The sequence below is a fragment of the Sebastes fasciatus genome, chromosome 23, assembly GCF_043250625.1.
Source record: "Sebastes fasciatus isolate fSebFas1 chromosome 23, fSebFas1.pri, whole genome shotgun sequence".
Lineage (NCBI taxonomy): Eukaryota > Metazoa > Chordata > Actinopteri > Perciformes > Sebastidae > Sebastes > Sebastes fasciatus.
The window spans coordinates 1,178,374-1,206,282 of NC_133817.1; the positions used below are offsets into that span (position 1 = coordinate 1,178,374).

Here is a 27,909-nt window from a genome sequence, read left to right on the forward strand (position 1 = left end):
GCTGACTTTTAGACAGTACATTCAGAGGATTGGATGAAGCAGTGTCTTGTACTGTGGCCTTTGATACCACAAGGGGAGATTTTAGAACAATACAAAGAAAGACAAGTTAACTGCACCTTTAAAAGAAAAGGTCAAGATACTGTAGAGATTATACTCAAAGACTTAAAGGAATATTTCAGCCCCAAAATGATCATTTGTATATCAATTACTCACCCCGTGGTATCCTGAATTGTTGAAGGAAACTTTGTTTTTCTTGCCTGCCTCAACAGTGAAGAATCTGAGTAAAACTGAGAAAATTCTTGATGAACTGAAGTAAATGGAGGCGGCATTTAAAGCTGCAGTAGGCAACAAGTTAAAATCCCATAATAACCTTTCAGCATGTTGTAATTCAAGTGTTCTGAGAGAAAACTAGACTTCTGCTCCTCCTCATGGCTCTGTTTTCAGGCTTTAGAACACCTAGCCTGTGACGGGAGACTTTGACCAATCACAGGTCATTTCAGAGAGAGAGCGAGCGTTCCTATTGGCTGTGCTCCGGCTGGTGGGCGGTGCTTGGTATTTCATCAACAGATCTCAACATGGCTGCCGGGTTACAAACTTTCTCATTTTACAGCTAAACAGTACACTACAAGATGTTTCTAAGAACATCCGAGGAGAGAAATAGACATTAACGTAACAGAATATTGATTCATATTTGATCAGCGCTGCCTAGTTTGATCATTTGGTCGGAGTTCAGAGTGATTGACAGCTGCTCAGAGACGGTAAGGCTCCAGATCAGCTCTTACTGCTTGTTTTCCTCCAGTCTGTGAAATCTTGCAGATGCCATTAGGAGCACCGGAGGACACAGAGGCACATGATTTTTTTTACAGATTACCTGTTTCATTAACTACTGTCACGATATAGTGACCGCTTTATAAAGAAAACTTTACAAACTCTCACACAACTCGTGCAGTACAGTATAATTCACGTCTCATTTATCCTGTCATATGCTCACTACTTGCCAAACACATGCATTTACGCTCTGGACTAGTAGCGCGCCTGTGAAAGCATCGTATATGTAGAAGTGTTTTAAAGCTTCAGTAGGCAGTATATTTTTGCCATAATAACCTTTCAGCATATTGTAATTCAAGTGTTCTGAGAGAAAACTAGACTTCTGCTCCTCCTCATGGCTCTGTTTTCAGGCTTTAGAACATCTAGCCCGTGACGGGAGACTTTGATCTTCCCGTTTCATGTACTACTGTCACGATATAGCGATCGTTTTATAAAAATAACTTTTTTTATTGATATTTGCTGCCTACTGCAGCTTTAAGATAGTAAGGTTTGAGCGAAGATGCATTCAGTGTGGAGGCATGAGAGAAACACAACGTTTTCTTCTTCATGAATTCAAGGTAACAGAAGGTGAGTGATTGATAAACAAATGGTCATTTTGGGGGTGAAGTATTCCTTTAAACATGTGACTCCAGTCTGTATAAATTGACCTAAGCATCGAGCGTCTCTGCTCTCTCAGGTGTTCATATCAGTGAAGAACACGTGGAGAAGCTCTGGTTCATTCTCAGTTCATTTTTGTCCAACTAGGTTTTCCAAACTTAAAAAAGTACTTGAATTTTGTTTTCATTATTTGATTGGTTGTCGGATACAGTCAGCGCAGGTTTCGGTCTCTGCTGAGGCACAAACCTGGCAACCTTTACTGTGACTGCAAGACGTCCCTGCACCTGGACTGTGATGTCTTTTATAGGCTACTAAACGGTAATATCAACATGATATTGCTCACAATGTTGACAATGTGTTGGACAAATAAAAGTTTTGTCCTGATGATGGTGTTAGATGAAAAGTCAGAGGATCACCATCCTCATCAAGGCAATCCATCCAGTAGAGATTTCCAAGTCTGGACTGAAGTCGTGGGCCGACTGACGGGCAAAGAGCCAAGATGCTGCCACGGCTAAAAAAAAGTTAGTCCCATTATGAACCTTTGAAGGACTGCATCAGTTGGGCTGCCTCCACGAGGGAGACACACATCTATTTATTATCTGGGAGGTCAAACTGTCAAGTCAGAAAGAAGACGGACAGACAGCAGATCTTTCCCCTTCTTATAAAAAGTAGTGGTAGAAAAGCCGTAAAGGACCTGACATGTTTGATGTGGTGGTGACTCTGGTGGCTGCAGGGCTCACTTCAGCCTCGAGCTGGCTGTGGTCTGAAGGACGACTCCGCAGCGAGGACGCACTCAGCTGTGCAGCACCGACTGGATACTGTGGCTTTAAGATAGCAGCTGATCAACAGCCGGACAGGATGGTTCTCACACAAACACTCAGAGGAAGGACCAAATCTCATCAGCAGCTCATTTTTATTGGTTTATCTTTTTTCCTTTTTTTATATGGAGGAGGCATAGTACATGAAAAATCAAGTGAGTTATGGACAAAAATGTGTTTTGTGAGGTCGCAGTGACCTTTGACCACCAAACTCTAATCAGTTCATACTTCAGGAAGAAAGCATTCACAGCATCAGTTCAGTGTTCACTGCATCCATTCTGATAAACCTCCTTTGTGGTAAAACAGAGGGAACGGTGACATCTGCTGGCAGAAAGCAGCTCCAGCAGGAAGAGCAGAACATGAACGGTGGTGAGAACGACCGCTTCAACACGGATTTCTGAGGGAAGAAGCTCCACGGGCGACTTTATGTGTCTGTGTTCAGTCATGTAACGTGAAAACTGGCAGAGTCACACATGAAACTGGAATCCTCCTGTACGGACATGATTAGTGAATATAAAATCTAGAGTACGCATGTTAATCAGTTCTGTTTGTTTATTTGACATCAAACATATTAAATATGAAGGAGCTGACTTTACACCTAAATCCAGACGTAATCTGTTTGTAGTCAGTTGAGAAACTGAAGTGAAGCCTCGACTGAATTCAGAGTTTATCTCATTCTTTCTGTTTGTTACAAGCAAATATTTATCTTCTATAATATGAGAAATGGCTGGTATTGGTTTTAATCATGGATGTAGAAAGAGAACTGGATCCATGTGCAATTCTATTCATTGTGTGCAATATACTCCCTGTTGTTTACAGTATGGTTATATAATTCACTTTTTGTTATATTACATTCATGATCCAGATGCAATGTAGTGTTATTCTGCTGTGCATTTAGCCTGCGTATAGTCTGCATAACAATTAAATTCATCTTCAATAACAACTAGGCCTCTTCTAGAAGCTGACCTGGTGGATTGTGTTTAATAACTACTTTACCTGCATTATTATCCAACTCTGATTGTCTCTTTCCTTTTTAAACTTCTAAACTGATATTATTGTGATGTGCTTTTCTATGATGTTCATTCACTTTGATGACAAGGCACATTCAGGCTTTTACAGACTGTTGGAAGTGAGCAGCTCATCTTTCTAACAACAGCTTTATCAGCTAATAGTAAATATCTGGGAGTTATTTATCTGATGGTTAGCATGCTGTCTGTGAACCTCTGGACCAGTGCTCTGATGAAGACAGGGTCCATGTTCCTCTTCTGCAGCTGGTTGAAAAGCATGTCCACCTGTGGCATGATCTTATGGAACAATGTCAGGAAAACACAGAAAGCCTCGTCTTCAAGCATCCTCACAAAGCCCCCTGAGTCTCTGGGGATGTGTGATGTTGCCTGCTGCATGATGAGGTTCAGCTGATGCACACAGCAAAATAAGGCATATTTAAAGCCAACAGAGGGCGCTGCATGCATACACAACATTTCTTTTTATATCATCTGCTCCCTGGTTTAACATGCATTAATCATCCTCACCAGTCAGCTTTCTTCAGACTGTCCACGTTGGCTCCTTCCTGCAGCAGGTAGCTAACACAGGCCTGGTGGCTCATGGAAGCAGCTTCGTGCAGAGGCCTCTTGTAGTCGTTGTTGTGCAGCTCCACATCCATGCACACCTGCTTTATGAGATACTGCAGCATGTCCAGGTGTCCTCTCCTGGCAGCATAGTGCAGCAGGGTGTCCCCAGACCGACCGAAGTGTATCCTGCTGACAGACTGAACCTCAGAGCTGCTGATCAGTCTCTGCAGAGAGTCAACCTGTCCATCCTGAGTGAGCTTCACCAGCTGCTTTAAAGTGTTCTCATCCATGCTGGTTAGAGGTTAAAGGTTAAAGGTTAAAGGCTGCAGCACCAACTACAAAAAGTCACTTTCTGGTCAAAATAACAGAAAATAGTCAAGCTGGTCTTCCTGAAGACATGCTGCAGAGAAGAGAAGAGTTCACTGTTGGTTATCTGCTTCTTCTTCTTTGAGCTTTATTGGTGGTTGGCAAACAACGATTTGGTGCATTACCATCACCTACTGGACTGGAGTGTGGAGCAGTAGATTGGCAGGAAAATAAATAAATAAATAAATTAAATTAAATTAAAAAATTTAAAAAAAATAAAAAAAATAATAATAATTATTGATAATAATTAAAATAATAATAATATTAATTAAATTCTCTCCATTATTCCTGTTGCCCTTAAGTAATTAATTAGAAGATTGTGTACTTTTGTGGCAGCTGCCAATTCTCTGGTGTTTGCTGTTGTTTCCCTTTTCCCTGGTGTTTTTCTGGTTGAGTTGCTGAGTGATTAGAGGGTTATTCAGTTCACCTGTTGCGCAGGATGTGGGGACTGGCTCTTAAATGATAGTTGAGAGCAGCTTGGTGGTTCCCCTCTTGGCCAATCAGGGTGTAACGACGCCCTTTCTGTAGGGCTTAAAAGAGGAGGGAAACTGCACACCCAGGGTCATTCTGATCTCTCCTTCACTCAATGTAACATGTGTTATCAGCTTTACCAGAAACTCTGGTCTGTTTTGGGCCCTTTTGGGATTCTGTGATCTTTGTGTTTTGTTTGTTGAGAGTGTTGACTCCTAGTTGGGGAAACAAGTTAAGTGCCAACCAATTGGGTTACCTGCACTGGGACGATTAGGTGCTATTTGTGCAGCGATCGGGCTTGCCTTACGATAGCCTAACGCCTGCAGGCTGTATTTTCAATGAAACCCTTTATACCCATTTCTTTTAGTGTATTTTATTTGGGAAAACTTTAAAGGAGGGTAAAAGGAAAAACACAAACCAATATTTCAGTTTCCTTAATTGTTTGTTAATATAGAGGCATTTGTTCATTATTGAAGAGGCATTTGTTCATTATTATTATTAAGAAGGCATGTTATTTTATATTATTATGTGGATGGGAACTGTTTTTCAGTCTTCTGACTGAACAACTAAAGTCTGGGGAACTCAGTACCGCCACACTTTCTTAGATGTCTTTCCTAGCAGATTGTAATATTTCCATCATCTCTCCTGATATCAATTCCCTTCTTTCTTTGTCATATTTGTTGCACTCTATAAGAACATGTTTGACAGTTTCCGGTTTATTACAGTGCGTGCATAGTCCAGTTGGGTGCTTGTCTATTCTATGGAGTGTTTGGTTTAATCCTGTATGTCCTATTCTCAGACGGGTAATGACCATCTCTTCCACCAGCTCCTACATGTTTCTGAATACTGTACAGATGTCTCCCTGTGTCACTAAAGTCCCAGTATTCTTGCCAGGTTTTGTGCATGTAGTCCTAGTAGTTTTAACCTCTGCTTTACTTAACGGTATTTGTATGTCAATTAAGTGTCGTTTTAATGATTGTTAGGCCAATATATCTGCATTCTCATTTCCTTCCACCCCTATGTGTGCAGGAACCCAAAGGAAGGAGTGTGGATCATTCTGGCTAATAATTACTATATCCCAAAAAAATAAAGAAAAGAAAAAGAAAACAAACAACCTCATATTTTTCCAATCATATTAATTAGTCTAAGATACTGAAATAATGTTCTATAACACTCATTTAGTGAGTTCTTTTGTAGAATATGTAATGGAAATTCTGTCAATATTCCGAGATGAGTCCTAATGAACGTTGAAATAAGGATCTCAAACAGATGAAATGTCTTTGTTGTATTTTATTCTTGCAAGAAGAGGCACTGGTTATACAGAGTCACACAAAGTCTGCAGAAGAGTGCACTGCAGGAGATTATTACAATGTGATTATATAGAAATCTACAACAGGGACTGTGAGAAAAGGAGTTGTTTTACTCAGACAGTGTCCCAGTAAAAGTCAACACTCAGTACTTTCCCACTACATGAGACGAAGAGCACACAGACAGGAACTCTCCACTGTTGCATAAAGAGACATCATTACATACAATGTCATTTTCCATTACAAATATCTATTAAATCAAAGTGTACTTTAATCTCTTTGAGGCCTTCTTTCTTCCTCATATCTCCCACAATGCAACATGACATGCTCCACCGTTTCCTCTTGTCCACAGTAATCACATCTACCTGTGTCATGTTTACCTGTTTTAAATAGAGTGCTGTTTAGTCCAGTGTGTCTAATCTAAGTCTTGATCTGATTGTCTCATCTCTCCTTCATTTCTCCCACTTTCCTCTGAACTCTGTAAAACCACCGTCCTTTCCTCTCTTCCTCCCATTGCTTCTCTTTCCCTCAGTCTCTGTTTCATAATGCTCTTCATTTCTGTTTTGCTGAAGCTATAACTGTCAAATCAATGTCCTTATTTTTTGTAGCCTTCTTTGCAATCTTATCTACCATTTCATTTCCTTTGACCCCTATGTGTGCTGGTATCCATAACAACATTACTGTCAGCCCCATTGGCTCATTACCCAGGAAAACAAAATAAACAAGACAGCAAAGCATTATGGTAAATGTAGTTTTCATTGGATTTACCTATATGAGAAAACACAGTCTCTTCACTTAGCAATGTTTAGTAGGTCCTTACATAAGTCTATGGGAAAAAGTCTTTTTGGGCCCGATGGCATCACGTGACGGACACAGAAGTTGTCGTACCGCCGTTTGGCCGCTACGAAAATGGGCATCAAGTCATATCATTGAGTTATCATGTCATATGCAGACGCTCTTCCTGAGGGCTCGGTTTTAATAGGGTAACTTTATTAACTTATTTAGAAATATGTGGAAGTAAACAGCAAAACTCCATCGTTCCACAGGGTGGAGCTGCGACACAAAGCAGAGCAGAAAGATCTATTTAAATGTGTTCATCTACAGTTATGTTGTCATGAACTGAACTATTCTGCAGAGGCACTTTGGGTTCAGAATATATGAATGAATAAAAAAGACAAAATCAGATGCAGGTCCAGGTGGTGAACCTCTGTGGATCATCAGGACACGGCTGATCCTCTCAACACATCCACTTTCTGATCACTCACTCTGACAGATGTGGATACACCCACTTCCATCTGATGAGAGAAGAAGAGAACAGAAGTCATGAATCAGTGTTTACAGAGACTCCCTTCATCAGCTGTCAGTCACTGATGCAGCACACAGTTCATTTATAAAACTCATTAGCAGAACCAACCTCCATATCTCCGCTCACTACTCAATATCTCCAACAGGAACCGCAATTTATCTTCTAGCTAATTCATCAGTGTGGTCGTTCCTAAAGTCTGCACCTCCTCTGGTCCTCACTCATTCCAGTGTGCTGCTCCTAGTGACTGGAACGAGTTAATAAAGACACTAAACCTCCACACCCTCATCCCGTTACCCTCCTTTAATAGCTCTATGGGCAGACCACATCATGGTTACTAAATGTAACCACGGTTCTATGAAATAAGAGCCAGTGATCTGAGGCTTCAGTCAGACTGATCTCAGAGCTGTGACAGAGATGAACTGATCAATGAGAGAACAAAGACTTTCTGATCAGAGTTGATGGTACGACAGTTTGATGGATGAGGACCACTGTCTCTATACATGTTGTGATGCTGTCAGCTGTAATCCAGCTTTATTTCCTGGAGACATGAACACAACAACAACATCTTCTTCACATCAACTCAAACACATGATCACAACAAGCTTCTGGCTGATCTGATTGGCTGACTGTTCTCTCTCTCTCTCTGTGTCACCGTTCTCCTCTCACAGCTTAACGGAGGAAACACATCACAACAATACTGCTGAAACCAGCATGGACCGACTCCGACCCTCTACTAACCTCAGAGTCTCCAGTCTACATTGTGGACTCTTCACAAGATCAGACAGCAGCTTCACATCTGAATCCTTCAGGTCGTTGTAGCTCAGATTCAGCTCTCTCAGATGGGAGGGGTTGGACTTCAGAGCTGAGGCCAGAGAAGCACAGCTGATCTTTGACAAACTGCAGTTCCACAATCTGAATAAAGAATAAATGATGAAGATAAAAATCACTTTATAATCCAATCAGATGTGTTCATCATCCAAATGTCACATCAACATTCATACACCTGTTCATGTCAACACACATCAATAACATGCTGCTGATCTCTGTGTTCATCTATGTGTGTGTGCTGAAGGATCAATATCAATGATCAGACATTATTTGTGGAACACGTTGAAACAAACAGAAACCAGAGAAATATTTCTACTTCATGAAGTAAACTTGATCAATTTAGAACCAATATTAGTTCAGAGGATCTTCTGTATCCAGATGTGACCATTTACCAACAATGATAAACATTCATTTACTTTAACAACTAACAGTGGACATTTTCTACACTTTCTTTAAGAAACACAAGTCTTTAGTGACTGCAGACTGAATTTAGTTCAAGAAACATGAAAATATGAAGAAAAGGACATTAACAACTTTATGGATGTAAGTTATGTTTGTACATAAATCAGGTTGAATTGTTAATTAAAGATATAAGATATCTAACAGTAACAGAGAGTCAGTGAACTGACCCCAGAGTCTCCAGTCTACAGTGTGGACTCTCCAGAAAACAACACAGGAGCTTCACTCCTGAATCCTTCAGCTTGTTGTCTCTCAGCTCCAGCTCTCTCAGATGGGAGGGGTTGGACTTCAGAGCTGAGGCCAGAGAAGCACAGCTGATCTCTGACAAACTGCAGCCCCACAATCTGAATAAAGAATAAATTATGTAAGTTTAGAAGACAACGTTCCTGCTTGAAATCATTCAATGTTTAATAATGTGTTCAGAGCTGAAGAAGGTTTAGAACGTAGAAGTTTAGAAAACGTAAACTCCAAACACCTGAAGCCAACAGGATGCAGGTTAAAAACTGTCAAACACAAACAGTGAAACAGAGCTCTCATTAATATTAATAACAACGTGCTGCTACTTCAATAAAGACGTAGTGACTTCACCTCTTAAACTCTGACAGCTCCACCAGTGGATCCATCTATACAAACTCATGTTGAGCAGCCAAACACAAATAAGAACCACAGAAACTGATTCAAGATTCAACTCAAGATCTCAAAGTTTCTAAAGATGTCAAATATGTCAGGATGGATTTTGGGGAAATGTGAACAAAACTCATCTACAATATATATTATAGGAATAGTTGAGTCATGAAATCAAAGCATCTTCAGTTTAAACTCTTCAGTCAGTAAAAGCATCATAAAGCTTCATAACATTTATAGAAAAAGTAAATAGTGAATATATTTGTTATTGTCTGATAGCTGAAACAGAGATTATTTATTTATTCTTTATATTTATGTTGTTTGTTTTATAATTTATTTTAACATGATGAAGTCAGGTGTTGTGATATATGAAGGTTTTAAATGTGTAGCTCAACATTGCTCTGCCACAGTCAATGGACTAAACCACTGAAGAAGAAAATGGACTTTAGCATTAAGATACTCAGTGTTTTTCCTGGAGACATGAACACAACAACAACATCTTCTTCACATCAACTCTAACACATGATCACAACAAGCTTCTGGCTGATCTGATTGGCTGACTGTTCTCTCTCTCTCTGTGTGTCACCGTTCTCCTCTCACAGCTTAACGGAGGAAACACATCACAACAATACTGCTGAAACCAGAATGGACCGACTCTGACCCTCTACTGACCCCAGAGTCTTCAGTCTACAGTGTGGACTCTCCACAAGATCAGACAGCAGCTTCACTCCTGAATCCTTCAGGTTGTTTCCTCTCAGCTGCAGCTCTCTCAGATGGGAGGGGTTGGACTTCAGAGCTGAGGCCAGAGAAGCACAGCTGATCTCTGAAAAACTGCACTCCCACAATCTGAATAAAGAATAAATGATGAAGATAAAAATCACTTTATAATCCAGTCAGATGTGTTCAGGTTTTAAATGTGTAGCTCAACATCACTATGTCCTAATCGATGATCTTTTCCCTAAAATGAGTAGAGTGACTTCTTTATTGTGTTATTGTGGATCATCATAATGTCAGCCTTCTACAGACATCATCCAAATGTCACATCAACATTCATACACCTGTTCATGTCAACACACATCAATAACATGCTGCTGATCTCTGTGTTCATCTATGTGTGTGTGCTGAAGGATCAATATCAATGATCAGACATTATTTGTGGAACATGTTGAAACAAACAGAAACCAGAGAAATATTTCTACTTCATGAAGTAAACTTGATCAATTTAGAACCAATATTAGTTCAGAGGATCTTCTGTATCCAGATGTGACCATTTACCAACAATGATAAACATTCATTTACTTTAACAACTAACAGAGGACATTTTCTACACTTTCTTTAAGAAACACAAGTCTTTAGTGACTGCAGACTGAATTTAGTTCAAGAAACATGAAAATATGAAGAAAAGGACATTAACAACTTTATGGATGTAAGTTATGTTTGTACATAAATCAGGTTGAATTGTTAATTAAACATGTAAGATATCTAACAGTAACAGAGAGTCAGTGAACTGACCTCAGAGTCTCCAGTCTACAGTGTGGACTCTCCAGAAAACCACACAGCTGCTTCACTCCTGAATCCTTCAGCAGGTCGTTGAGGCTCAGATCCAGCTCTCTCAGATGGGAGGGGTTGGACTTCAGAGCTGAGGCCAGAGAAGCACAGCTGATCTCTGACAAACTGCAGTAACTCAATCTGAATAAAGAATACATGATGAAGATATAAATCACTTTATAATCCAATCAGATGTGTTCAGGTTTTAAATGTGTAGCTCAACATCACTATGTCCTAATCAATGATCTTTCCCTAAAATGAGTAGAGTGACTTTGTCATTGTGTTATTGTGGATCATCATCATGTCAGCCTTCTACAGACATCATCCAGATGTCACCACAACATTCATACACCTGTTCATGTCAACACACATCAATAACAAGCTGCTGATCTCAGTCAAGTCTGGAATTAGAGGATCAATATCAAATCAGACTTGTTGGACTTCATTACTTCATTTATTACATGGCCTTCTTCTCACTGTATCTGTGAGCTTAGCAGGTTTATGTCATTTACAGGAAAGGTCCACAATTGTTCAAGTGTGTCTGTAAACAACATCCACATGTCATATGTACATTAAAAGAGTTATTGGTGGCAGTAATCATTCCTCCTGTGAAGTGGTCCCTTCATAACACAACTACACTGTAAGAAATGACTTCAGAAGTTCAACTGAAACTAATATGAAGATTCAGCAGTCTGAGTCAGACAAATCAAATGAGTGTTTACTAGAGCTGGGACGATTCAACTATCTCCTGATTCAATATGTATTGTGATTTTTAAGTATTGTGATTCGATATTACAATTTATTGTCATTTTTGTTAACTGTTTTTAACACTAGACCATGGGAAAAAGTTGACTCATACACTTCTAGGGACTTTTAATTTGGAAAATATCTAAATGAATCCAGTAAAACTGTTTGATTTTCAGCATGTATGTAGTCAGAGATGTCCTGAAGTCAAATATATCAGTCATTGTCAGGAAGTATTTATTACATTTCTTCCAGCAAAACCCAAAAATCAAAGGCTAAATACATTTAACATAAATGTCAGTATCTGGGTGCTCTACAGTTGTAGAGTCGGCCCATTTGACCACGGAGATGAGAGCGACGGCCAGCTCGACCGCCACGTTACCGCCATACGATAACGTTTCCTGTCCGTGACAGAGTTAGCATGCAGCTTTAGCTCTGCTCTGTCTAGCTCTGCTTTTCCTGTCAATGTGTGAAACACAAAGTGTTTCCATCCTTTACTGGATGTGTAGTGTTTACCACGCTGGATTTAACATGTGAGGGTGCAGGTCGTATCCACGCTGACCCTCCAACGTTTTAGACTTTCTCATTTCGGCTCGCTGTGGTTTGTTTTGGTTGGAACAGATATGAAGTCACGTTACTCAGACTACAACAATAAAAGCGGTGACTTCCTTCTACCTCCACATAGACTCAAATGGAGCAAATATATCGATTATGGCATTAAAAAATCTATTTCTAAATCGTAAAGAAAAATTGCGATACAAAGGTGAATTGATTTTTTTCCCCGCCCCTAGTGTCTACCAAAGTTACAGACTGTTTAGTACCAAATTCCCTCTTTGAGTTACTAATCCTCCTGCAGCTCAACAAGGAAACGGTCAAACACAACATACTGACTGGATACATACTAAGGCTGGGCAATATATCCATATTATATCGATATCGTGATATGAGACGAGATATCATCTTAGATTTTGGATATTGTTTTATCGTGATATGGCATCAGTGTCGTCTTTTCCTGGTTTTAAAGGCTACATTTCAAGAAAGGGATGTAATTATCTGAACTTACCAGACTGTTCTAGCTGTTCTATTATTTGTCATTTACACTTCGTCATGAGATCCACATCACTGATGATTATTTATCAAAAATCTCATTGTGTAAATAATTTGTGAAAGCACCAATGGTCAACCCTACAATATCGTCGCAATATCGGTATCAAAGTATTTGGTCAAAAATATTGTGATATTTGATTTTGTCCAAGTCACCCAGCCCTAATACGTCTAACTCAGACTGCTGAAGCCTCCGATTAGTTTAAGATCAACTTTACAGGTCATTTTACACAGAACAAGACGGTGGATTTAGTCCTCATCTCGTAACACTCAGGTTAAACGGGGATTGCTTCACAGACAGAAGGAATGATGACAGACATCAATAACTCTTTGAATGTACATATGAACATGTGAGTATTGTATTCAGATAGACTTGAGAAAAATATGAACCTGCAAAGATGTTTCTGATGCAGAATATTTATTTGATTTTTGATGCAATCTAAATGTCTGTGGCTTCAAATAATTAGACAATGCTGACATGAAAACAGAGCACAGTTAGATCTGCTGTCAACAAGAACGTGGGAATAACTTAGAACCATAGAAACCTCTGATTAGATGGTGTCGTTCATAATCATCACTTATATGCCTTTAAGTTGGTGCAATACGTGTTTGTTGAAGAGTGCTGCACCTTTAGACATGTTCAAATAGAGAGCTACAGGAATGAGTCCTAAAACCCAGAGATGAGTCAGCATGTTAGCACTTCCTGTTCCCTCATCTGGAGGTCAATGGATTTTTAGTTAGATGTCTGAAATAAGGTCTGTGGTTAAAGGTCCAGTGTGTAGGATCTGGCGGTATCTAGCGGTGACGTAAGGAGATTGCAACCAACTGAAGCTTCTGCTGTGTGCGTAGAGAGTTTGTGTACAAACTACATAAACTACAGTCAGTGAACTGACCTCAGAGTCTCCAGTCTACAGTTTGGACTCTCCAGTCCAGCAGAAAGCAGCTTCACTCCTGAATCCTTCAGGTCGGGGTTTAGACTCAGGTCCAGCTCTCTCAGATGGGAGGGGTTGGACTTCAGAGCTGAGGCCACAACTTCACAGTGAGTATCTGAGAGGTCACAGTCAGAAAGTCTGTCATGACACAAAAATGACAAAATATGTTATTATGAAAGAGGACAGTTTATATTTACTTCATGCATTTGATGACTAAACAGTTTGATATATACTTCTTTGATTAACATTTGCTCCTCACATCAGTGGTTCAGCTAATCTTATCTCACTGTTTGACATGAAACAATAATTCTCATCACTCTCTCTCAAACCTGCAGACTTTTAATCTTTGTTTTTCTTTAATCTTGCAGATGAAGAGAGAGAACATGTAGTTACATTGAGGCTTCCCTAATGTCCAGTCTGTCAGTGTGATCTGATCCCAGGTCTGTCTCCACAAAGTTAGCATGAGGCCTTCTTGAATAGAAAAGCATTTTTAAAACTCAGTGAATAAGTAATAATAATACAGTTGATAAAGATGACCTCTCTTTGCTAACTACCTGCTGCTGTCAGGTTCACGTCCATAAATGGGAAAATTCAGTGACTGCTGCCAAACGGTAGAAAAATTAAACAAATCGTGTAATAATATTAGACCTGTACATAATCAAACATTCATATAACTAGATATTTTGATGACTGCATGGCGTTTTGTCTTTAACACTCGTTTCTGAGCATCAAACGTATTCAGCTCACAAACACAATTAATGAACCAATAAGGTTGCATTATTTTCAACATGATGTCATCAGAAAGATGTTATCAGTGTTTCAGCATTAAAAACACAACATTGATCTTTGGTGTGTATAAGATCTCTTAAAAAGTCTGAATTCTACCATTCTGCTGTTATATATTCATCAGACCGCTGTTATTGGTGGAAGCTGTGTATTTCCATCTTTTCTGAATCTGTCCAAGCATCTCCTGAAGAACACATAATCCACCAAAGAGCTTGTGTTAAAGTATTATTTTACCGTGTGTCTCTGTAACGTGTTAAAGTATTATTTTACCGTGTGTCTCTGTAACGTGTTAAAGTATTATTTTACCGTGTGTCTCTGTAACGTGTTAAAGTGTTATTTTACCGTGTGTCTTTGTAACGTGTTAAAGTGTTATTTTACCGTGTGTCTCTGTAACGTGTTAAAGTATTATTTTACCGTGTGTCTCTGTAACGTGTTAAAGTATTTTACCGTGTGTCTTTGTAACGTGTTAAAGTATTATTTTACCGTGTGTCTCTGTAACGTGTTAAAGTATTATTTTACCGTGTGTCTCTGTAACGTGTTAAAGTATTATTTTACCGTGTGTCTCTGTAACGTGTTAAAGTATTATTTTACCGTGTGTCTCTGTAACGTGTTAAAGTGTTATTTTACCGTGTGTCTCTGTAACGTGTTAAAGTATTATTTTACCGTGTGTCTCTGTAACGTGTTAAAGTGTTATTTTACCGTGTGTCTCTGTAACGTATTAAAGTATTATTTTACCGTGTGTCTCTGTAACGTGTTAAAGTGTTATTTTACCGTGTGTCTCTGTAACGTGTTAAAGTATTATTTTACTTTCTACAGTTACTGTGGTGTCTTCCTGATTTTAGCAGCTTTTCTTTCATCAACTTCTCAGAACTGAATCTGAATTTATTATTGTTTTCTAGGTTTTTGTTTTGGATGGCAGGTGTGTTGCTCGGGACCCAACGAAGCACAATGTCGAGTGTGAAGTTGTTTGTACGAGCGGTTCTGGAGAAAGCTGCAAGCATTCGGCCCGTTCTGAACAGACATGCTCTGAATGGACACTGCACCGTCTGGATTAAATCAGAAGAAGCAGAAACGAGAAATCGACTAGCACCCCCGCCTCGTCCTCCTCGCCGCCGGGAGGCTGCTTCACCGGGAGTAGAGTGTGCGGCAGCTCCAGGAGACGTACCCCCAGTTAACAGTTAGCTTAAATTCAGCCAGTGCAAACCCCAGCACCAGGACTCTGATCCCAGGACCGCCCCGACTCCCCGCCGGATCAGCAAACGTTCTGTTGCTGCCGTTACACCGGTTAGACCCAGCGCTCCACCAGACAGCGGATCTTTGTTTGTTTTCATTTGTTTTACCAGGTTCACATGTCGTCTCCATCACCCAGATACATAAATAAGAAAAAACTGTAAAATGTAACAATTATTAGAAATCAATAGAATAAGTGTTCATTAACTTGACAGCTAGAAACACAACCTACTGAAACATTTTAACTCAACATTTGAAACAGCTCAAGAACATCTGTGACAAAATACAACTGACATATTTATGTAATAAACACGTGGAACACTTATAAGAATATTATATTTAAGAATAATTTATAGTGTGTATATTTTAAGAACTAAACTACTAATCTACACTGATCTATAAAGTTAATCACATCTGGACTTACACAGCTTTTCTGCAGTTCCTCACAGCTGGAATCAGTCTCCGTCGTCCCTGGTCTGTTGTGTTGTACTTCTTCAGGTTCAACTCATCCAGAACCTCCTCTGACATCTGCAGCATGTAGGCCAGAGCTGAGCAGTGGATCTCGGAGAGTTTCTTCTCTGATCTGTTCTCTGACTTCAGGAACTCTTGGATCTCCTGATGTACCGAGTGGTCGTTCATCTCCGTCAGACAGTGGAAGATGTTGATGCTTCTGTCAGGAGAGTTATACGTGGTCTTCTCCTTCAGGTTGTTGATGATTCTCTGGATCATTTCTGGACTGTTGTCTGTCTGACCCAGCAGACCTCCTAAGAGCTTCTGGTTGGACTCCAGAGAGAGGCCATGAAGGAAGCGAACAAACAGGTCCAAGTGGCCATTTTTACTTTCAAGGGATTTCTCCATGGCTCTCTTCAGGAAGACATCCAGGCTAGAATGATCATATTCTTCTCCCAGGAAGTCCTTCAGTACCTCTGTGTTCCTGTTTGTGTAACAGTGGAACATGTAGACTGCAGCCAGAAACTCCTGAATGCTCAGGTGAACAAAGCAGTAGACGGTTTTCTGGAACATCACACTCTCTCTTTTGAAGATCTCTGTACAAACTCCTGAGTACACCGAGGCCTCTGTGACATCCAGACCACACCGCTCCAGGTCTTCTTGGTAGAACATGATGTTTCCTTTCTCCAGATGTTCAAACGCCAGCCTCCCCAGCTTCAGCAGAACTTCCCTGTCAGCCTCCATCAGCTCCTGTGGACTCGTCTCATGTCCCTCACCGTACTTCTGCTTCTTCCTCTTTGTCTGAACCAACAGGAAGTGTGAGTACATGTCAGTCAGGGTCTTGGGCAGCTCTCCTCTCTGGTCTGTAGACAACATGTGGTCCAGAACTGTAGCAGTGATCCAGCAGAAGACTGGGATTAGACACATGATGTGGAGGCTCCTGGATGTCTTGATGTGTGAGATGATTCTACTGGACAGCTCTTCATCACTGACTCTCCTCCTGAAGTACTCCTCCTTCTGGGCGTCAGTGAAGCCTCGTACTTCTGTTACCCTGTCAACACATGCAGGAGGGATCTGATTGGCTGCTGCAGGTCGGGAAGTTATCCAGACGAGAGCTGAGGGAAGCAGATTCCCCTGGATGAGGTTTGTTAACAGCACGTTGACTGATGACTTCTGGGTGACATCAGACACAACCTTCTTGTTCTTGAAATCCAGTGAAAGTCTGCTTTCATCCAGGCCGTCAAAGATGAACAGAACTTTACAGACAGCGAGCTTCTCTGCTGTGACCTTCTGTAATGTTGGATGGAAATCATGGAGCAGCTTGAGAAGACTGTACTGCTCATCTCTGATCAAGTTCAGCTCCCTGAACGAAAGCAGAACCACCAGACTGACATCTTGGTTCTCCAAGCCCTCTGCCCAGTCCAGAGTGAACTTCTGCACTGAGAAGGTTTTTCCAACGCCAGCGACGCCGTTCGTCAGAACGACTCTGATGTGTCCCTGTTGGTCAGGTAAGGCTTTAAAGATGTCCTGGCACTTGATTGGAGCGTCATGGAGGGTCTCCTTCTTGGAAGCTGTCTCAAGCTGCCTCACCTCATGTTGGGTATTAACCTCTTCACTCTGTCCCTCTGTGATGTAGAGCTCAGTGTAGATCCTGTTGAGGAGGGTTCCACTTCCTGTTTCATCAGTTCCTTCAGTCACACATTCACATCTCCTCCTCAGACTGATCTTATGTTCATCTACAACCTCCTGCAGACCTCTATCTGCTGAAAGAGAGAAACAAAGTTTAAGACAAAACACAGAAACTTATTATTTCTAAAGCCAATATGAAAATAATCAATATAAGAACATATAAAGAAGTAAAGGTTATAAAGTCATCATCCCTTCTTGAAGTCTAAACTAACGTCAATGTGATTTTTATATTTATTTTTAATAGTTTTTCAACGTGTCGCTCTGCAGGACCAGACGTGTGTTTGTAAGTCAGAGAAGGAGACTGTAGCAGGAAAGATAATGTTGTTCAAAGTCTGTGGCTCCTGTTCAGTTCAGTTCAGTTCAGTTTATGTTTATATAGCATCAAATCATAACAGAAGTTATCTTAAGATGCTTTTCATATAGAGCAGGTTTAGACCGTACTCTATCATTTAGAGACCCAACAAGAGATCCCCCATGAGCATGTATTGATATACGACAATGACAAGAAGATAACTCCCCTTTCATCAGTATGTCTGTCTGTCTGGGATAGAACAGTGATGTTGTTGCTTTACAGAGATTAATAGTTCTCCATCTTCATCTATGCAGATGGAGAACAAACATCATTCTGATTGGTTGATGCAAAGACGGAGTGCTATCATAAAAACAAAACATACAAATATAACATTATTTCTTCTGGGTTCAGATTTTCTCTCAAAGGAGAACAAAGTACAAGTGATGCAGAGCAGATATGTATGATGGAGAAGATCTGAAACAGTTGTCACAACAATAGTCAGGATATTAAAACAACAAGTTTACAGACATGAAGACATCAGCAGACACATCTACAGTCTTACTTTGGACAGTGCTGGTCTGACTGACTGTCTGAGGTCCAGGTCTTGTGCTGGTCTGACTGGCTGTCTGAGGTCCAGGTCTTGTTCTGGATCTGGACAGCAGCTCCTCCACAGAAGCATGACTCTTCTTCTCTCTGTGGAGACATTACTTTATTACTAAAATCATTTGTTGATTGTTGGTGAAGAATATCCAGACTTGTCCGACACTGAAGCTCAGATGGTGACAGAGAAGAGTTAAAGTGTTGGTAGTGAATTCAGCATTCAGTCTGTGATGAAGATGTTCCTTTATTTGAACTCTCCTGCTTTAATAAACAAGAATTAGCTGCTTTTCCTGTCTGATTGTCTTATTAAACATTTAGTGATCTGGCTGAAGTTTCTTTATTAAAGAGGAACAACGGACACTTTTAAAACATTGATATTATTTTGGAGGCGAATTAACTATATAAACTATATAACTATATAAAAGAACTGCAACTTGCTCATGAACTGAGGTTAGAAGTGGTCTAAATATTGAGGTAGACCAGCAGTCTGAGACACACAGCATGTAACTCTGGTGTCCTTGGTGTTCATTTTTAATGTCAACATGTTTTCTGTCACTTTCTACTGTCAACTATCAAATGAAGACATGAATTCAAATATTCTAAAAACAGAAGTGGTACAAATCTACTTTTGACCATTTCATGTCAGCAGATAGTTTTATACCAGAGATGTTTGTTCTTGACCTTCAGAAACAAGATGTGGTGCAGAGAATCTAAACTCAAACTAGATGACACCCAGTAGGTCCTAACAGCTGATTTTAGGAGGAGTCAAACCAACAACAGATTTAGAGGACCAATGGGAGGAACTGAATGACACATTTGAAGCTCATTCTTCTAGATTTTGAATAGTTGCAGATCTTTAGATCATTTCACAGTTTTGAATGAAACATTACATTAAATGAAAACATGATTTAAATTGATGATAAATTGTGAAATGGAGGTTCTCAGGTGTTTTGTTACAGAAATACAATCAGTAGTTTGTGGTTATAAAACCCAGACTAAGATCCATCTGAGGTTGAAACAGTATCTGCACTAATAGTCCTGCATCAGGAATATAAATCTGTTAGCAGAACATTTAGTCTTCATCCTCAATGCATCATCATCCATCAGGTCAGCTTACAGTAGAAACAGTCTCTTACTTTGACTCTGAGGGTCCAGGTTCATTACTGAAGTTCAGAATAGCACCTTTGGACCGATCACTCTTCATAGACAGACAGCTGGGTACTGGAGACTCTGCTCTCGGTCTGAACTGAACTCTGCAAACACCAAGATGATTTACTTCACATCTCATGAATCCTTGATAAACTCTCTGATGACAAAGACATTTCAGTAGCTCTAAACACACAAACTACTGCTACTGTCAATAATGTGCTTTAAAGTTTGGAGCTTCAATCCACCACGGAGTGGGGGGGCTTTAATTCTCTTTGTGTCGAGAAAAGTTTGTTAAACTTCAGTTAACAAATACATTTTAGTAGAAATTTTAAAATAGAAACACAAAATCAACAGAAAATTGGAAGAGGAAAGAGAAAATGAGTCCTATAAATGAGTTAGTAGCAGCTCTCTTACTTTGACTCTGAGGGTTCAGGTTCATTACTGAAGATCAGAGGAAGACCTTTAGACCGGTCACTCTTCATAGACAGACGACCGGAGACTAGAGACTCTGCTCTGTCCTCGTCTTCCTCCATCTTCTGATCTGAAGTCAGTCTGAGAGGTCAAACAGAAACACTGACTGTGAGCATTTAACGGAAACAAGTTAGTACAAGAGAACAGGACCCACACCCTCTCTCTCTACCACATGCACACGCACACACACAGACACACACACACACACACACAGACACACACACACACACACACACACACACACACACACACACACACACAGTATACAGTATAATAAACCAGCCAGCGCTCCACCTGGTCACTTCTCTTTAACTCTCTGCTTGTTTTCTTGGCTTAAAGCAGGTTTAATGAGGATTATTCAGCCAGTCATGACTTTGTGTTCACAGAAGAATCAAACTGTTGACTTCATTCTAACATTTCTCTCCTCTACAGTCCACAGGGAGGAAACTGACTCAGACACTTTGAAAGTGAAGTAATACAATGTTGGATTAACACTCACCCTGCTTCAGTCTTCAGTCTTCAGTCTTCAGTCTTCTGCTTCGTTGACTCTAAATGGAGTCAAACACTTTAACAGAGAGGCTTCTCTTCCTGTTCATGTACCTGGATCAACTGGTCGGTGTGGCTCCTCCCCTCTCCATTTACAGGAAATCAGGTGAGTTCATCTGATCGTGCATGTGTGTCTGATTGTGTGTGTGTGTGTGTGTGTGTGCTTTTTAATGTGATGTGTTTATGAGTGTCATGACCCGGCTCATGAGCCATGACAAGAGAGGTGTACAAGTTTATTATTAAACATACAATAACCAATCAATGCATGAATGAATGAATCAGTGTGATCAGTGTGTCAGCAGATGGATGAGTGGTTGTGTGGTGAATGAAGGGTGTAAAACCTGATCTAGTAACACAGCCGAAGCAACCAAACAAGAACAGAAGGTGTAGGAATGGAGAGATCTCAGCTTCATCTTTAAATCATCCGTCGGTACCAACCATGTCATGTCAGCTTGTCTGGAAGGAGGTTAAATAACGCTATGAAGTTACGCTACAGTTTGGCGAGGAAAAACTGTCATGGCCATTTTCAAAGGGGTCCCTTGACCTCTGACCTCCAGATCAGTGAATGTAAATGGGTTCTATGGGTACCCACGAGTCTCCCCTTTACAGACATGCCCACAGTATGATAATCACATGCAGTACAAATGTGTTATTGTCTCCTATTCTAAAATGGTGTGTCTGAATATTTCTGCATGCTGGGGTCCCTAAACAGTCTTTGAATTCCATAAATTGTGTCTCACTGTAAAGCTGAGACTCTTGTGGATCCAATGAGCCCAACTGTATTCATGTGTGATGATGTTAGTCCCCATAGGAGACATTTCATTGACCTCACTGTATAAAATGACCTGTGGTGACCTCTAGGATCATCACAGCCTCATGAAACTTTACAGCCACAAACTAGAGACCTAGAGCATTCAGAGGATGGATGGATCAGACTAGAGACCTAAAGCATTCAGAGGATGGATGGATCAGACTAGAGACCTAGAGAGGATGGATGGATCAAACTAGAGACCTAGAGCATTCAGAGGATGGATGGATCAAACTAGAGACCTAGAGCATTCAGAGGATGGATGGATGGATGGATCAAACTAGAGACCTAGAGCATTCAGAGGATGGATGGATGGATGGATCAAACTAGAGACCTAGAGCCTTCAGAGGATGGATGGATGGATGGATCAAACTAGAGACCTAGAGCATTCAGAGGATGGATGGATCAGACTAGAGACCTAGAGAGGATGGATGGATCAAACTAGAGACCTAGAGCATTCAGAGGATGGATGGATCAAACTAGAGACCTAGAGCATTCAGAGGATGGATGGATGGATGGATCAAACTAGAGACCTAGAGCATTCAGAGGATGGATGGATGGATGGATCAAACTAGAGACCTAGAGCCTTCAGAGGATGGATGGATGGATGGATCAAACTAGAGACCTAGAGCATTCAGAGGATGGATGGATCAGACTAGAGACCTAGAGAGGATGGATGGATGTATGCAATTCTTGCAGAAATCTCAAAAAGGTCAAAAGTGTTTGTTCCCAAATCACAGCATGTCTTTTTCTATGGTGTTCCTCAAGGTCTTGGTGTCTTAATGTGGTATTTTGGAGGAATTATTGATTATTTCTATCAATTCTCCAGTGGTAAAAAATGGTTAAATCTAGCACCAAATCTGTGGAACAAATGGTATCAACCCAAAAATTGCTGAAACAACTCCAACTTCTTCCACCAATCGGAAGGTCGGCGGTTCAATCCCCGCCTCCTCTGGTCACATGTCGCAAGATACTGAACCCTAAATGTCTCCTGAGCCATCGGTGTGTGAATGAGTATTAAGATCGGATCCTGATGGGCAGGTTGGCACCTTGAGGCGTGGCAGCCCTTGAGCGCTTTGAGGTAGAAAAGAAAAAGCAAACGTGAGTATGAGTAGTTTATTTCTGATTTGAACGGGAGGCTTTTAGGAGGAAAATGTCTGAAACAAACATATTACAACAATATTGCTCATTAATACTGATTAATCTCTTTCTTCACAGGTCCATTTTGTTTCAAGTAAACAACAGTAACATCCAGATAGTTCATTGAAATCATGGAAATAAAAAAAATAATAAAACTTCACAGAATTCAGGGTGTAAAATCCTCCATCTGTACCCCGGAGACTTAATGCACGTAAACTTGCAGGATGTGACTCCTTTATTTTTTTTTTTTGCACAGTGTGGTAAAGCATCATCATCAGCTTTATGCCAGAGTCTGATCAGAACTTAGATTTCTAAGAGCCTGAAGTCGAGAAAAGTTCAATCCCAGCAAACGTGTGACGTCAGGAAGACGTTCAGATCGTGTCTGTTTAACGTCCGTCAGTCCAGACCCACTTTTGTACGTCTGGTGGACGTGCAAGTTGGGTTCAATATTTGAACGTCTGGTTTGGGGTCTTTTTGGGCGTCTGGTGGACGTGCAACTCAGGTTGACATCAATAGTTGGACGTTTAAAAAAGACGTTGCAAAAAACTTTCATTCTGGCTCCTCAGCGGACGTCTTCGGACGTCGACAGAGACGTTAAATTGACGTCTTTTGGACGTGTCTTTGCTCAGTAGGATTATGCAATCGCTAGTTGTTTTCCAACATTATTTTCCTCCCCAGACTTCAGCTCATATCCAGTTAGCTCCTGTTGGCTTCAGCGTTTGGCAGTTGTGTCGAGTGCTGCAGGTGAATCAGCATTTGTGGATTGATAACAAAGTGTGGAAGAGCACAGACTGTTACCACTCTGTCTGAAGTTACACTGGGCACGTTGAATACCGTCAGCTCTTTGCAGCTTTTGATACGATGCTAACAGGTTTTTGGAATGCGTTGCTTCAGTTTGTGCTTATCCTACAGGGTAATGAAGAGGCAGACTTATGTGTAGGAATAACACATGTAAAAGCAGGGAAAAACATGAAAAACGCAGTGTAGTGCTTTACATACGGGTTAAAAAGAAGCAGCCATTTCTGAAGCATCAGAACCTCTAAAGCTGCACATGCTCTATGAAATGCAGACAGCGTTAACATACCGTTTGTGAAACACAGAAATGTTTATGGTGACACACACAATAACCACTGTGGGTGACACAAAAAAGAGGATTTGATTAATTAATTTGATTTGGATTATTCAAAAACACCCAAAATGACAGGATGAATATGTGGATAAATAGGTATACTGCAGTTCTGGCAATGGCTGTGTTTCATGTGTTTCATGTGTTTCATGTGTCTCTACTGGCAGCATCACTTCTGCTTCCTCCAAAGCAGTGTAAGTGTGAGCCAGGCACTCCACTGTAGAGGCATTGGGGGGGACAGATTGTTGGACGGGTCTTCTGGGTCAATAGTGTCGCAGGTCAGGGGTCAGGTGTTGTGTTCCACAGAGATGGAGGACCCAGAGGGGACTGAGGAAGCCTGACAGGAGGCACTCATGGTAGGCAGACCGAGGGCCAGTGATCCACGAGGGTCGACACACTGCTGCTGAGAACAAGAGAGCCAGGAGTAGAGATCACGGTCCAGCCCTGTGGTTTCACACAGACCATAATGCCTAGCAGCCGCCTGTCGAGCAGCAAGCGTCTCCAGATAACTGCTGTTATGATTTGATGTCATATAAAAATAAAATAAATTGAATTTAAAACACACACGCATTAGTATTTTGTCTCCAATTATCATATGCAGGAACATGCAACACGTTCTCATCCTCAACTCAGTTCAATTTATTTTTATAACGCGTCAAATCATAACAGAAGATATTTCGAGATGCTTTTTATATAGAGCAGAGGCCTGGACTACGAAGCAGGATTTGGCGTTAGCGAGGTAACTTCAGGGTTTTCCGTCCTACGGAGGTGGATCACTTCTTAGATGGATAGATCACCGTGGTAACTGATGCTGAACAGCTAACCTGCTCCGGAGGTCCAGCGTTTGTTCAACACGTTCTCATCCCAACTCGTCACATACTCACGCTCTGTCAGACCCCTCGGCGTCACTTTCTGGTGCAAAAGTTTGTGAATTAAACAAATACACTTAGTTAAGTTTAGGGGGGAAAAAGAAACAACATGGTTGGGCTTAAAACGACTACGTTTGTACAGTGAAAATGTGACTTGACGTTGTGAACACGGGACACGAATGATCAGCTGATTGTAACGTGAAATTGAAACGTAACGCACGGTCACCACACCACTTTCCCTGAGCCTTTACTGTCGCCGCGGATGGGTTTACGTTAGGGATGTCACGAGAACCGATACTTCGGTACCAAGTCGATGCCCAAATTCTAAAAAAGTGACGGTACTCTTTTTCTACAGTACCGACGGTACCGTACGATGCCTGTAATGGTCGTTGGTAGCGATGTGACGGTGAGGAAAATGTCCCACCGGTTAATAAACTTGTGACAACACCGGTGTTACCGATTACACCGGACAGTTTACAAGAAAAGATGACGATCAACATGTGCAGAGCGCTGACTCTGATCTTTACCGTCGGGTGGCGGTGTGTCTGGCCTCTCCGGTAGCGCTTTTGCTGCGGGGCTCCGCTGCGGGGGTCTACCTGGCGCCACTGTTCCGTGCACACCGGCTGTGGCGGCTCCATCCGCCTCGCGGCGATTACCTCATTAACGTTATAGCGTTGGGATTAAACGTGAAATATTGCCAAATAGGTGCGTTTGCTTTTCACTTCGACAACAAATCCTCCGCCATTTCTCGATCTGTCAACTCTCTCGTCCGGTGTGTGATACCTGCTACTCTGATGGTACGTGTCCACAAGGGCGTTTTTTATCGCGAGGCGACACGACGCTTCCCAGCATTGGACGCTTGGTGTGCTGCCCCTAGAAACAAGGCACTCGGCTCCTGATTGGACGAACGCTTTCCCGCCGTTGGCTGCTGCTCCCAGCTTTCAAACCGGAACCAGTCCGGAGGCTCGTTTGGAAACTTTCTTCTCTTATTTCACGAAAATCGTTCACTGAAATGTGTTTCTGAAAACATTTGAGGCGAGAAATAATCCATGCAGTTGATGAATCTGTCTTTATTTTAGATCGAAAACGTTTATTTTAAAAGATTATCGGGAGTTTGGAGAGGCGGCGAGCCGCGTCGGACGCCCGTGATTTGCATAAAGTAGCGGAGCCCTCAACTTCATGCAAATAAGGAGCGGGCGTCTTGACGCCTAGTCTCTCCAATCGCGACGCCACGCTACCAGAATACATTGCGCGGCTGCTTACATAGACAATGAATGGAGAACGTGGAAAGCACGGAGCCTGTGGACACGTACCATGAGCTGACGGACCAGATGCGTTCACGGTCAGTATGTAGCATCCGTCGTCTGACTATCGATTGATAACATGCCGCTGATACGCCAAAATGAACAAAATGGGTCAATTCTTTTTATTTATTATTTAAAGGCCACATGCCTCTGTTTTTAGTAATGTTCAAATGTTTTTAATGAAAGAGTACGTGTTGAATTACAGTACAGGGGATTTATTGTTGTGGTTTTTTACTGTGGTTTCGAATTGGGTATCGAGAATCGTGGAAATTCACTAGTATTGGTATCGACTACTAGATTTCTGGTATCGTGACATCCCTAGTTTACGTTGTAGTTAATGGAAAGCCCGGTGCATCTCGTACCGACGCTAAAGGGTGCCTCTGTGTGGCGGTATCAGACACCGAGGGCACTGGCCAAACGTCGGGATTAAACGAGTTGGGAGTGAGAACGGAGTTCGGAGATCTCCATGGTCAGTGGGACTCCTCCTCTGGGAATCGTTAATTTCCGTCCCATAACTTGAGATATTTCCCTGTCTCTAGAGTCTGCAGTGTGACTGTGATGTTGCTTTTACCTGTGGAAGGAGCTGAGGAGGCTCGAACCCTCAGCTGCGGGGAGGGTACGAGGAACGGCACTGTGGCAGAAGGCTACTGACGATCTGCAAGAAACTGATACCGTTAGACAGACACACAGCACAGATACAGGTACACGCTAAATACTTCAGACATAATCACGGAAGATACTAAAAAAAATCAAGGACTCAACACTTACCCACATCAGTAAGGTTAAAGGGTAACTTTGGTATTTGTATTGTTTTTGTGTCCAAGTGAAGAACAGAAGAAACAAATCAGCGGCCCTCACAGATAAAGAGTCTTTTCTAGTTTATTTCGGGCAAACAAACGAACGCGTTTCAGCTTTAAGCCGTCATCAGCGTGATCACTCAGGACGTAATGCCAGTTTTAAATAGACAGCACAGACGCCAATCAGGAAAGGGAACTACATGATTACATAATAGGAATCATCTGTGGACGCACCGCCAGGACACATCCGCTCACAACTACAGAGGCGTGGCCAAAACAGTCAGAAACAAAGAAACAACCAGCCATACAATTTCAAGATCTGAACCTGTCAGCGGCAAAGATAAGACCTTTTAGTGGACGTAAACTGACGGTGAGGAATTTCCCCCGAGCGATCACATCACAGCCCGTTTAGCGGTTGCAGCATTCTCACTCAATACTGGACCAATTTAAAAAATAGTTGTCCCCGTTAGTCACTTAGACACAAAACATGAAAATAAGGTTGGAAAATACTGAAGTCACCCTTTAAAGTTGGATTTAATATTTTGATGGAAAGTCATATTGAGTTATTTTTCTATTTTTTGCGAGTTTTGTTCTGTTGACGGGCTATAGTGGTATTGGTAAATATACTCTATGAACTTAAACTTATAACTATACAAATGGATATAATGGAAATAAATATTCCTAATGGCAGAGTGATGATCAACCACCCAATCACAAAATATGACACACAAATGTATAGATATTTACAGTATATATTAACATAACACTGTACAGTTAAAGCTTTAAAATACTTGGTATGTACACGTGCATATAAAATGGTCAGAAAGCAAACAGGCATCGGACACATTGACATTTAACAGTCTGGATGTTTGACCAGCAGGGCGTCGGCTCAGACGAGCCGTGTGCTACCTCTCTGAGCTGTGATTCGGCGTCGTGTGATGCGGCCGGTATTGCAAAGTGATGCGGCGACAGGAGACTGGAGTTTTTTTTGCTAGACAGACATTTCTTTGAAAGTGATTTGATTTTAAATGCAGGGGGGTTTGTGCCACAAAGCCACTTTATCTGGCTAAACAGGGTTAGACTGAAGACCAAGAAAGAGACACAAGGCAAGAAGGAAGAGGACTCTGTAATGTTAGCCCTGCACAGGAA

At 41.3% G+C, this 27,909-nt stretch overlaps 3 protein-coding genes across 20 annotated transcripts in view; all 3 read right to left on the bottom strand.

Moving 5' to 3' along the window:
- Positions 1–2,321: 2,321 nt before the first annotated feature.
- Positions 2,322–4,198, bottom strand: LOC141761936 (ankyrin repeat domain-containing protein 16-like). Its single transcript, XM_074625632.1, has 2 exons — positions 3,776–4,198; positions 2,322–3,658 (listed from the first exon to the last, which is right to left on the bottom strand). Exons 1-2 carry the CDS (start codon positions 4,102–4,104, stop codon positions 3,655–3,657), a joined length of 333 nt encoding a protein of 110 aa, XP_074481733.1. The 5' UTR covers positions 4,105–4,198; the 3' UTR covers positions 2,322–3,654.
- Positions 4,199–5,926: 1,728 nt separating this feature from the next.
- LOC141761907 (protein NLRC3-like) lies at positions 5,927–21,481 on the bottom strand. 15 transcript variants are annotated; one of them, XM_074625579.1, is made up of 11 exons: positions 20,670–21,468; positions 20,114–20,251; positions 19,687–19,803; positions 18,513–18,643; positions 15,944–17,732; positions 13,465–13,641; positions 10,688–10,864; positions 9,848–10,021; positions 8,722–8,895; positions 8,003–8,176; positions 5,927–7,253 (listed from the first exon to the last, which is right to left on the bottom strand). In XM_074625579.1, exons 2-11 carry the CDS (start codon positions 20,230–20,232, stop codon positions 7,220–7,222), a joined length of 3,066 nt encoding a protein of 1,021 aa, XP_074481680.1. In that variant the 5' UTR covers positions 20,233–20,251; positions 20,670–21,468; the 3' UTR covers positions 5,927–7,219. The 15 variants fall into 15 exon arrangements, with proteins under 15 accessions (XP_074481680.1, XP_074481685.1, XP_074481684.1 ...); XM_074625584.1 differs by lacking the exon at positions 10,688–10,864 and having other exon boundaries at positions 20,670–21,474; XM_074625583.1 differs by lacking the exon at positions 9,848–10,021 and having other exon boundaries at positions 20,670–21,463.
- A 211-nt stretch (positions 21,482–21,692) lies between these two features.
- Positions 21,693–27,909, bottom strand: part of LOC141761904 (protein bicaudal D homolog 1-like) — a 39,911-nt gene continuing 33,694 nt past the window's right edge. Inside the window, exons 12-13 of one of the 4 annotated variants that reach the window (XR_012592664.1) lie at positions 26,535–26,628; positions 21,693–24,193 (exon numbers count right to left, since the gene is read on the bottom strand). Coding sequence is in view for 3 of the 4 variants with exons in the window: in XM_074625573.1 (XP_074481674.1) it covers positions 26,565–26,618 (54 nt within the window). In the remaining variant the exon portion in view is untranslated. The remainder of the gene's footprint in view (positions 24,194–26,534; positions 26,629–27,909) is intronic. The other 3 variants (XM_074625573.1, XM_074625572.1, XM_074625571.1) reach the window with 3 other exon arrangements.

Excerpts from the sequence above, each read along its gene's own strand:
- LOC141761936 (XM_074625632.1), bottom strand. The coding sequence starts at position 4,104 with ATGGATGAGAACACTTTAAAGCAGCTGGTGAAGCTCACTCAGGATGGA.
- LOC141761907 (XM_074625577.1), bottom strand. The coding sequence starts at position 20,232 with ATGGAGGAAGACGAGGACAGAGCAGAGTCTCTAGTCTCCGGTCGTCTG. Across the intron at positions 10,022-10,687 it reads TGTAGACTGGAGACTCTGAG|ATTGTGGGAGTGCAGTTTTT; the intron begins GTCAGTTCACTG and ends TTCTTTATTCAG. Across the intron at positions 8,896-9,847 it reads TGTAGACTGAAGACTCTGGG|ATTGTGGGGCTGCAGTTTGT; the intron begins GTCAGTAGAGGG and ends TTCTTTATTCAG.